The 11,169-nt window shown below is 44.8% G+C and overlaps 1 protein-coding gene across 3 annotated transcripts in view; it reads right to left on the bottom strand.

The window, feature by feature from the left end:
• Positions 1–634, bottom strand: part of BLTP3B (bridge-like lipid transfer protein family member 3B) — an 81,842-nt gene extending 81,208 nt beyond the window's left edge. For 2 of the 3 annotated variants that reach the window (XR_013960292.1, XM_080662916.1), the window contains exon 1: positions 333–634. Coding sequence is in view for 1 of the 3 variants with exons in the window: in XM_080662916.1 (XP_080519042.1) it covers positions 333–376 (44 nt within the window). In the remaining 2 variants the exon portion in view is untranslated. The remainder of the gene's footprint in view (positions 1–332) is intronic. The other variant, XM_080662917.1, reaches the window with a different exon arrangement.
• Positions 635–11,169: the final 10,535 nt, after the last annotated feature.

The following is an 11,169-nucleotide window of genomic DNA, read 5'->3' on the forward strand; positions in this document are numbered from 1 at the left end:
ACCTGGGTGACGCGGGCCATCTCCCCTCTCCGCCGGGACCGCCAAGAGGTGTCCCCGGACGCCCCCGGACGCTGTGCCGGGGCGATCCCAGCCGCCGCCTCCCCCGGCCGCCCTCTGCGCTCCTCCACGAGTCGGTCGGTTCTCCCCCGTCTGGGGTCTCACTCGGGAAGCCAACCCCGGGCGCCGCGGGCGGCGGGAGATGCGGGACCCGAGTGGAGCGGGGAGTCCCAGGGTCGCCTCCGCACGGCGGCCAGTCCCCGCCATCCCCGAGGGCGCAGGCTGCCCCGGCAGGGCGGGGCCGACCGGCCCCCACGCCCGCGGCTCTCACTGACCTGGAGAGGTGTTTCAGAATCTGTTTTTTGATGAGCCCAGCCATGGTGCCGAGGCGGGAGGCGCCGCGCTCTCCTCTCGGTTCCTCGCTGCCTCCTCTCTTCGGGGCCGTCTCCTCTTTGTCCGGGTTAACCCGGCAGAAGGAGAGGCGCCTGAGTGCTCACGCCGGGGAGAGACCCAAGGCCCTGGCCGAGGCCACAGCCGCCGCCGCTGCCGCCGCCGAGGACCGGGAACATCTCGCTCAGGCCGCCGCAACCACCGCCGGCGCCATCTTGGCTGCAGCATCACCTAAGAGACCTGGGGGAGAGCGGGGGCGAGCCTGGCTCGGGGCGGGGCGTGCGGATGGGGGCGGGGTCTAGTGAGGTGGGGCGGGGCCACAGCGGGGAGAGGCGGGGCAACTCAGGTTCCAGACAGGCGCGGAAGGTATGCTGCCCTGCCACCCTTATCCTTAACTCAGCTGCCCTGATGCTATTGGGTGCTTTGACTCCCAATCCAAAACCTTCTCCTCCTCTGTTCTTGCTCTCGTCTCCATCACTGAGTCTCCAGCCACGTCCGACTTCTCTTTTTCATTTCCTAAGAATTTGTTCCACAAACTTCTCAGCTTATCCCCATGGATTTCAGAGAGGAAGGGATGGGGAAAGAGAGACAGAAACATCAATGATAAGAGAGAATCATTAGTTAGTTGGCTGCCTACTGAATGTCTTCTACTGGGGATCAAGCCCGCAACCCAGCCATGTGCCCTTGACCAGAATCGAACCTGGGACCCTTCAGTTCGTAGGCTGACGCTCTATCCACTGAGCCAAACCAGCTAGGGCTCTTTATATTCTTGCCTCTGTTTCTTTTCCTTTGCTAAGCTAGTCTGCTTTCCTGGCTAAATGCTGTAATGTTTCATCTGGTGATTTCCAATCCTAAGGGAAGTAAAAGTTGACAACATGCTCTAATGGAGTCCAGGACCTGGGAATTAAAAGGCCTAAATTCAAGTTCTGGCTCTAGTATTTGCTAGCTGAGTTAACCTGGAGAAATTAATTTTCTTATTTTTAGCACCAGTTTAATCATCTATAAAATGAGTTAATAATACCAGCCTTACCTCATTAGGGTGTTGTATCTAAAGAAATAAAGATGTAAAATTTCACTTGAAAATTTCTGTAAAAAGGAAGGAAATTGTTGAAATAGCAAGGAGAACTAGTACAACTCTGCACCTCTACGCCACCCAACCCTAAACCAACATTTTTCAGATGTGAAAACGACCACCCAGTGATGTCTAAAAGAGGAAAAGAAATTACACTACCTCTGAGGGACATATCAGGAACACATGGAGGGAGGAGAGTGTGGTTTACACATAGTCCAACACCTGTCCCTTTCTGAAGAAGTGAAAGGAGATATACATGGATTGACTACTTACTCAATTAACATTTATCATGTACTATACGCCAGGCATTATTCAAATAACTAGGGATGTCTAAATAAAAACAAACAAATGTTCCTGTGATCAAAGAGTTAACAGCCTTGTGTAGAAGGTCAATTACTAGTGCTAAGACCTTGAGCTCTATCATTAGACTAGTTCAAATGCTGGCTCAGCCACATTGTAGCTGTGTAAACTTGGACAAGTTATTTATATCTCTCAGCCTCAGTTACCACATAGGACTACTGGAGTAATGATATCTAACTCAGAATTTTGTGAGGATTAAATGAGATTGTGCATTTAAAGTGAGTGTCTACTCAGAGAGCCTAGTGAACGTCCACCCTGCCACCTCCTCCTCCCTGCAGACCCAGATTTGGGGGCCTAGCACCTTGGGTGCCCCCTTAATCCAGGTCATGGAGGAAGAAGATTGTGGCCAGCAAGTGCAGACCATTGGCAGTCAAGCAGTTCCATAACTCCAAGTTCAAGTTCCCGCTGCCCTACCGGTCCTTAGTCTGTAGCACAAACCACCCTTCACTACCAAGAGACTCAACATCTTCATTCAGATGAAGGGCCTCCCTGTCCTCTGGGCTTCCCAAATAAACTACTTTGGGGTTAAATAAAAATACAAAATTAAGTGATAAATGCTATTATTATTAGCATAATTGAAAACAGAAACAAAGTACTACGAGAACACAGAAGAGAGAGTGATTTATTTCTATCTGGTTGAGTCAGAGACAGATTTACAATGGAGATATTATTTAAAATATGAGCATGTAGCTTAATGTATTGAAAGAACTGGGTCTGAGGTCAGACTTGCAGTTTAAACCTAATCCTGTAGGTTTTTAGGTATGTGATCATAGGAAAAGAACCTCTGAGCTTCATGGTGCTATTTATCTTCATGAGGTTGTTGTGAGGATTAACCAAGCTAAAGAAAGTAAAGTTCTAAGAGAATCCCAGGTACAATAGAATGGTAGCTGTTATGATTAATTCACAAGGCTAGAAAAGATGTTTCACACAAGTGAAACACAATTATGAAAAAAGACAAGTGTCGAAGGAGGATCCAAGATGGCGGCGTAGGTAAACACCTAAACTGCTGCCTCGCACAACAATTTCAAAACTACAACTAAAAGACAAAACGTCTATCACCAAGAACCACGGGAAAGCTGGCTGAGTGGAAGTTCTACATCTAGAAGGAAAGAGAAAAGAGCATTGAGACGTGCACAAGCGCTGAAAAGCTGAGGTACGGAGGCGCGTGATCCGGACTGGCAGCAGGCGTTGCTTTTTTCAACCCAAAGGGAGACAAGCCCCCGATTACTCCGAAATCCAGTTTCTGGGGAGACGCGGGGGACTCAAACTCCTACGGGAAAAAGCCGGACTGTCTGCCATTGGGTCGGAAAGTGAGGGAGGCTAGCTTGCAGAGCTGCGCGCAGGAATAATTGTTTACTGCGCTGGGGCGCGGGACGTGGGGATGTGGTCGGAGACGCAGAGCTGGCTAACTGGCAGCCATTGCTCTTTGCCACGCCCTAGCCTAGTGACGCCCTGAGACCCTGCCCCGCACAACCTACAAACCCACCCAAGCTCCAAACAGCGGCTTGAGCATATGAATGACCTTCCCTATCGCAGCTTAACTTAGCAAACTTGCAGCCCGGGTCAGACAGCTCCAAAACCTCCAAACCCCAAGCAAAGAGGAGAAAACTGTAGTTCTCGCTGTAGCTCCTGCTGGGTGGCCTCAGACAGTAGCTGACATGCACCCCATTGGAGATCCAGAAGCTAGTGTATCTAGTGGTCAGTGTGAGACAACGCCAGATTTCAACTCCTCACATCCATAAGTGACACATTCAAGAGGCAGACTCAGTGAGCACCAAAGCCCCACTGAAACAAGTCCTGCACCATAAGTGTGTCTCCAGTGCAGCAGTTCTTCCATTATAGACACAGCGGGTCCTCACAGCCAATTGGCCTGGAGGTCAATTCCTCCCAGTGTACCAACAGCAATCAAGGCTTCACTACACCAAGACTTTGCACTCAGCCCACAAAGGGGTGTACCAAGAGCGTCCACCTCAGGTGATTGGGGAGGTTGAGCTACTGGTCCCTATAGGTCACCTACCACACAAAGCCACTCAATCAACACAGGGAAGCAGCCAAAATGCGGAGACAAAGAAACATATCACGAATGAAAGAAATGGAGGAAAGCAAACTACTGGACGACATAGAGTTCAGAACCACATTTATAAGGTTACTCAAGAATCTTCTAAAAACCTCTGAGGAACTTAGTGAGACCTTTAAGGATCTTAATGAGAATGCCAAAAAAAAAATGGAAAAGGACCAGTCAGAAATTAAGCATACACTGTCTAAAATAAAGAATATACAGAAACTCAATTGTAGATCAACATACCCCAAGAATCAAACCAAAGATCTGAAATATGAGGAAACAAAAAACACCCAACCAGAAAAACAAAAATAAAAAATAATTCAAAAAGTTGAAGGTAGTGTAAGGAGCCTCTGGGACAACTTTAAGTGTACCAACATCCGAATTTTTGGGGTGCCAGAAGAAGAGAGAGAGCAAAATATTGAAAACCTATTAGAAGAAATAATGACAGAAAACTTTCCCTACCTGGTGAAAGAAATAGACTTACAAGTCCAGGAAGCGCACAGAACCCCATACAAGAGGAATCCAAAGAGGACCACACCAAGACACATCATAATTAAGACAAAGAGAGAATCTTGAAAGCAGCAAGAGAAAAACGGTTAGTTACCTACAAGGGAGTACCCATACGACTGTCAGCTGATTTCTCGGCAGAAACTATGCAGGCCAGAAGGGAGTGGCAAGAAATATTCAAAGTGATGAACAGCAAGAACCTACAACCAAGATTACCCTACCCAGCAAAGCTATCATTCAGAGTTGAAGGTCAGATAAAGAGCTTCACAGACAAGAAAAAGGTAAAGGAGTTCATCACCACCAAACCAGGATTACATGAAATGCTGAAGGGTATTCTTTAAGAAAAGGAAGAAGAAGAAAAAGGTAAAGATAAAAATTATGAACAACAAAATGACATCAAATACATACCTACCAACAAGTGAATCTAAAAATCAAGTGAATAAAAAATCTGAAGAACAGAATGGACTGGTGAATATAATAGAATCAGGGACATAGAAAGGGAATGGACTGACAATTCTCAGGGGGAAGAGATTGGACAAAAATCTTACACCTATGGATGAAGACAGTGGCGGGGGGTAAGGGCATGGGGTGGGGTGGGGAATCAGGTGGAGGGGAGCTATGGGGGGAAAAAAGAGGAACACCTGTAATAATCTGAACAATAATGATTTTTTTAAAAAAAGACAAGTATCAAAGTTCATGGCTTCTAAATGGCAAGTGGTGTAATGCTTTGGCTAGAACAAAATGTAGATTTCTTTTCAAAGTAATAAGTATCAACGAACCCCACAGGTTAATAACTGTAGTTAAAGTATCTTGTTATTGAGAAAATACGTGGTAATAATTTTAATTTTACTCGCCTTGGATTGAGAGAACACATGTCACAAAACCATCATAAATTCGGTGTTTCAAATTAATTTACATTTTTCGTTAATTGACATTTAATTATCAAATTTTCAAAAACTTAAAATCATGACTGTCATACAAATATATAATAAACATGCATCAAAGATTTATTAACTCATATTGATAACCGGAATGGTAAGCTGAGGTGTCTTTCCCAGGTTCGTGTCTCCTGACGCCGAAGAATGAGCTCCGTGGACGAGAAGATTTAAGCAGAAGTGTGGAAAATTTATTACAAGCAGATTCAGACTCCTTGCAGGGGCGGGGGACCCAGTAGTGGGCTGCCCGTTAAAGCCTTGTAGTCCAAAGATATATATTTGCTACAAGCCTGCTCTGTGTCTACCTGTGTCATCACCTGATTGATTCCTTCAGTTGTTTTTGCCAAGCAGCAGACATGAACTTTCCCTGTTTCTATGTGTTCTTTCTCTGTGCGTTCGTACATCTTGTTGCTACAGGCCCTCCCTTGCTTCCCCATGCCTCCCGCTTTGAGTCCAGAAACATTTTATGATTTCTGTTTTGTTGGTTCCTGTGGTTAGGCTGGTTCAAACTGCCACGTCTGCCCCTGACTATGTCCCACCTGCCTTTGTTTTCCACTGGATCCTTGCCCTATCTGCCTGCGATTCAAGTTAACCCTCTCAATATTAATGTAAGAACCAACAAGACAGGGTATAAAGCTATTCACTAAGCCCTTGCTGGGTAGCTTAGAGCAGTGGTTAGAGCAGTGGTCAGCAAACCGCGGCTCCCGAGCCACATGTGGCTCTTTGGCCCCTTGAGTGTGGCTCTTCCATAAAATACCATGGCCTGGGCGAGTCTATTTTGAAGAAGTGGTGGTAGAAGAAGTTTAAGTTTAAAAAATTTGGATCTCAAAAGAAATTTCAATCGTTGTACTGTTGATATTTGGCTCTGTTGACTAATGAGTTTGCCGACCACTGGGTTAGAGCATTGTGCTGGTATCCCAAGGTTGTGGGTGTCCTGATATACCAATCCCTGATCAGGGCACATACAAGAATCAACCAATGAATGAATCAGTAAGTATAACAACAAATTGATGTTTCTCTCTCTCTGTTTGTCTCGCTCCCTGTTTAAAATCAATACATTAAATTTTTTTTCAGTCATTATTATAACAAATAAGTATGTTGCACATGTTTATTACATATTTATAGGAGAGACATGTTTTTAATTGTTTTAATATTATACATTGCCAAAATACATATTTGAAAAGTACTTACGTGCTTGAGATTGTTTGTGATAAAACTTGGGAGGAGAGAGTGAGTAGTGTGAAGGTGGGTAGGTCAGAGCTTTACTGAACAGTCTGTGCTGAAGCTGGCTTATACCAGCTCATGAGAACCAACTGTGTGCATTTCTTTCTGACGCTGTATTCGTTGTTTGGTGACTTTAAGATAGCTTGTAAATGTCCTTTGTGATGGCATTTGTTCTGCACACAGTGATAAACACTACACATCAGGATCTCATTTTCTGAAGATCTGATTGTTAAACATTTACTAGCAAACACTGTAAGATGATTGAAGTGGGGTGAGATTGCAAATGTATGCACATTTTTACATAGGCAATGTCAAGCCATGGAAGACTTCTACAGAGAGTGAATTTGGGGAGAAGGATTGGATTTCTGTTTTAGAAAACACTTGCTGATAACTATGCTGGCAGTACAGAGGACAGAACATGGTTATAAGAGAATAGAGGGAGGAAGGGCATTGCAGATGCAGAGGCATTATTTCAGGTGAGAGATAAGGCAATATTAGTAGAGATGAAAGAAGGTCAAGGACAGATTCCAGAGATTAAATCAAAGATTGGAGTTGAAAATAGTTGAAGTTTCTAACTTGGGGCACACCAATCTATATATATAAAAGGTTAATATGCCAAGTGTCCCCTCAGGAGTTCCACCAGGACAGTGGTCGGCAAACTGCGGCTCGTGAGCTGCAGTTTGCCACTCTGTTGACTAATGAGTTTGCCGATCACTGCACCAGGGGACCGGGAGATCAATGGCTCGCTATGACCTGCACTAACCACCAGCAGGCAGCGCGGAAGGAAGGAAGGAAGGAAGGAAGGGAGGAAGGAAGGAAGGAAGGAAGGAAGGAAGGCCCCAGCCGGTAGCCGGAAGGCCTCAATAGGCCCTGATTGCCAGACAGGCCTAGGGACCCTACCCATGCACACATTTTGTACACTGGGCCTCTAGTAATTGAGATAAAGTAATGTAGGTGGAATAGGCATTTTGGAGATAAGATTCCATTTTGGTTTTGTTGCCTTTAAGATTTTTTTAAGGATATGTGGGTAGAAACATTCAGGTTACAGTTGGGGGTGAAATTCAGCTTTCGGATTTATCAGTCTTTAATTATTGCCGAAGTCAAGAACAAAAATGATTCTGACCAAGGAGCATGCAAAGGAAAGCAATAAGAGAAGCTTAAATGTGAAAGGGCTTATAATCAAGAGAGACTGGAGTAAAAGAATATATTTTAAAAGGTAAGAGATGAATAGAAATGATGGCTGCTCTATGAGGTAAGATTTATAAAATATTCTTTACCTGTATGTAGTAAGGAATCTTATCAATTTAATATCAGAAAAAATAGAATGACTAAAATTTGACATAATTAATTTTATACATTCAGTGATTTTTTTTAATACAAAGGAATATAGACACCAAGAAATAGAGTGCTGGACTTCATGGAGTTTGCCATCTATGCAAGTTAACAGAGAATGATCATATGCTAAAAGGAAGAAAGAGAATACTACTAATAATAGTGTTGTTGGGGGCAAAAAGAATATTGGGGATTAGTTATGGTATTGGGAAATATTAATCATACTCTGTTAACCATGATTGACTTGTTCTGGTTAAAGAAAGGACATTCTAACCTGGCTGGGAGTTGTATGCCCCCAGGACCTGGGAGTCAATCTTGGACAGTCAACCTTGGAATGTAGTCCATTCTCATTCAAGAACTGCCTATTCTCATGGAAAGATTAACAACCTTGTTGCCCAAACAATGGAGTCCCATCCCAGCCTGCATTGCCTACTTCCCCATGTAATCCTTGTCCTACCCTATCTAAACACCTAGTTTATGGGGGCTGCAGAGCAGATTTTTGTGGATGACTCGCTGCTCTCCCATACTGCTGGCATTATTGAAATAAACGGTTCAACCCTGTCTCTGCTTAACTGGCACAAGTAGTGACTAGCAGCACAGACCCACTGACTGTCCAATTACAATGTGGTGATAACTATTACCAGGTACTTGACCTTTATTATTCATTTTTCATAAACAATTCTGCAAAGGGGTATTATTACCTCATTATACAGATGAGGAAACTAAGGCATAGAGACATTAACTAAGCTGTCTCAGCCATCTAGTGGCAGAGCCAGAATTTGAGTAGGAGTTTGAATGCACTCTTAACCATCTCTTTGATTTCAATAATAGTACCTAATTCAGAAATTTTAAAGATTAAATTAGTTAACACATGTAAAGCTCTTAGAACAGTTTACCCATGCACATTAAGCGATGTGTATTTTTTTTAAATAAATCTTTATTCAGATTATTACAATTATTTCTCCTTTTTCCCCCCATAGCTCCCCTCCACCCATTTCCCACCCCACCTTCTGCCCTTACCTCCCCCCCACTGTCCTCATCCATAGGTGTATGATTTTTGTCCACTCTCTTCATGAACCCCCCCATACCCCTTTCCCCCTGAGAATTATCAGTCCACTCCCTTTCTATGCCCCTGATTCTATTATATTCACCAGATTATTCTGTTCGTCAGGTTTTTAATTCACTTGATTTTTAGGTTCACTTGTTGATAGATATGTATTTGTTGTTCATAATTTTTCTCTTTACTTTTTTCTTCTTCCTCTTTAAGAATACCTTTCAGCATTTCATATAATACTGGTTTGGTGGTGATGAACTCCTTTAGCTTTTTCTTATCTGTGAAGCTCTTTATCTGCCCTTCAATTCTGAATGATAGCTTTGCTGGGTAGAGTAATCTTGGTTGTAGGTTCTTGCTATTCATCACATTGAAAATTTCTTGCCACTCCCGTCTGGCCTGCATAGTTTCTGTTGAGAAATCAGCTGACAGTCGTATGGGTGCTCCCTTGTAGGTAATTAACTGTTTTTCTCTTGCTGCTTTTAAGATTCTCTCTTTGTCTTTTGCTCTTGGCATTTTAATTATGATGTGTCTTGGTGTGGTCCTCTTTGGATTCCTTTTGTTTGGGGTTCTGTGGGCTTCCTGGACTTGTAAGTCTATTTCTTTCACCAGGTGGGGGAAGTTTTCGGTCATTATTTCTTCAAATAGGTTTTCAGTATCTTGCTCTCTCTCTTCTTCTGGCACCCCCATAATTCTGATGTTGGTATGCTTGAAGTTGTCCCAGAGTCTTCTTACATTATCTTCAACTCTTTGGATTTTTTTTTTTGCTTTTTGCTTTTTCGGTTGAGTGTTTTTTGCTTCTTTGTATTTCAATTCTTTGACTTGATTCTTGTGTTCCTCTATTCTGTTTCTGGGTCTCTGTATAATATTTTTTATTTCAGTCAGTGTATGTTTAATTTCTAGTTGGTCCTTTTTCATATCTTCGAGGGTCTCGTTATATTTATCGGCCTTTTCTAGGATATTCTTAAAAAGTCTGATAACCGTGGTTTTGAATTCTATATCCAGTCGTTTGTTTTCCTCCATTTCTTTCGTTTGTGATCTGATTCTTTGACCCCGCATTTTCACTGATTCCCTGAGTTGGTAAGGTAGATATTTGTGCTAGGTTTCCAATATGGCCCAGTGGGTCTGCTTCCCCAGTTAACCTGAGGTGGACACTCTTGGTGCACCCCTTTGTGGACTGTGTGTACAGCCTTGTTGTAATTAAGTCTTTATTGTTGTTGGTATCACTGGGAAGAATTGACCTCCGGGCCAGTTGGCTGTAAGGATCAGCTGTGTCTATGCTGGGAGAAGTTCGGTGCTGGAGACAGCCTTATAGGATTAGACTTGCCAAATTGCAATAGCCTCTGTGCTCAGCTTGGATGGGGTGGAGTCTCAGTCTTGGCTTCCTGTCAGCCTTGCCCTTGCGCGCATGTGCGCTTTCAGTCCTCCGCCTTCCCCAGCTCGAGTCTCCGCCCGAGAGTCCAGACTCCCCCCCCAGGGGCTCGCCTGGAACTGGGGTTCACTCCAGTCAGAACTGGGGCTCAGTGCAGTCAGAATCCTCTGACTCCCTTCCACTAGGGAAAGCCTGTGGCAACTTCCGCAGCTTTTGTGCGCACTGGCACGCGCGCGCGCGCACTTTCAGTCCTCCGCCTTCCCCGGCTCCCGAGTCTCCGCCCGAGAGTCCAGACTCCCCCCACAAGAGTGTGGGTCCCCAGGGGCTCGCCTGGAACTGGGGTTCACTGCAGTCAGAACTGGGGCTCAGTGCAGTCAGGATCCTCTGACTCCCTTCCACTAGGGAAAGCCTGTGGCAACCTCCGCAGCCTTTGTGCGCACTGGCCCGCGTGCGCCTTCAGACTTCTGCCTTTCCCAGCTCGAGTCTCCGCCCGAGAGTCCAGACTCCCCCCGTAAGAGCGTGGGTCCCCAGGGGTTCGCCTGGAACTGGGGTTCAGTGCAGTCAGAACTGGGGTTCAGTGCGGTTGGAGGCTTCCTTCCCACTTCCGCCAGAGAAAGTCAGCCAGGCTCTCAGCCGCCCTTCCTCTCTGCGCGCACAAAGCCCCTTTGCCGTATGTCCAATTCTCTGTGAGCTTTTCTCTTTCCTTCTAGTTGTAGAATTTTCACTCAACCAGCTTTCCTGTGGTTCTGGATGGTGTCGGTTCTGTCTTTTAGTTGTAGTTTTGAAATTGTTGTGCGAGGCAGCAGTTTAGGTGTTTACCTATGCCGCCATCTTGGTTTCTCTCTAAGAGATGTGTATTAATCATCA

The sequence above is a fragment of the Plecotus auritus genome (genome assembly GCF_963455305.1).
Source record: "Plecotus auritus genome assembly, chromosome: 3".
Lineage (NCBI taxonomy): Eukaryota > Metazoa > Chordata > Mammalia > Chiroptera > Vespertilionidae > Plecotus > Plecotus auritus.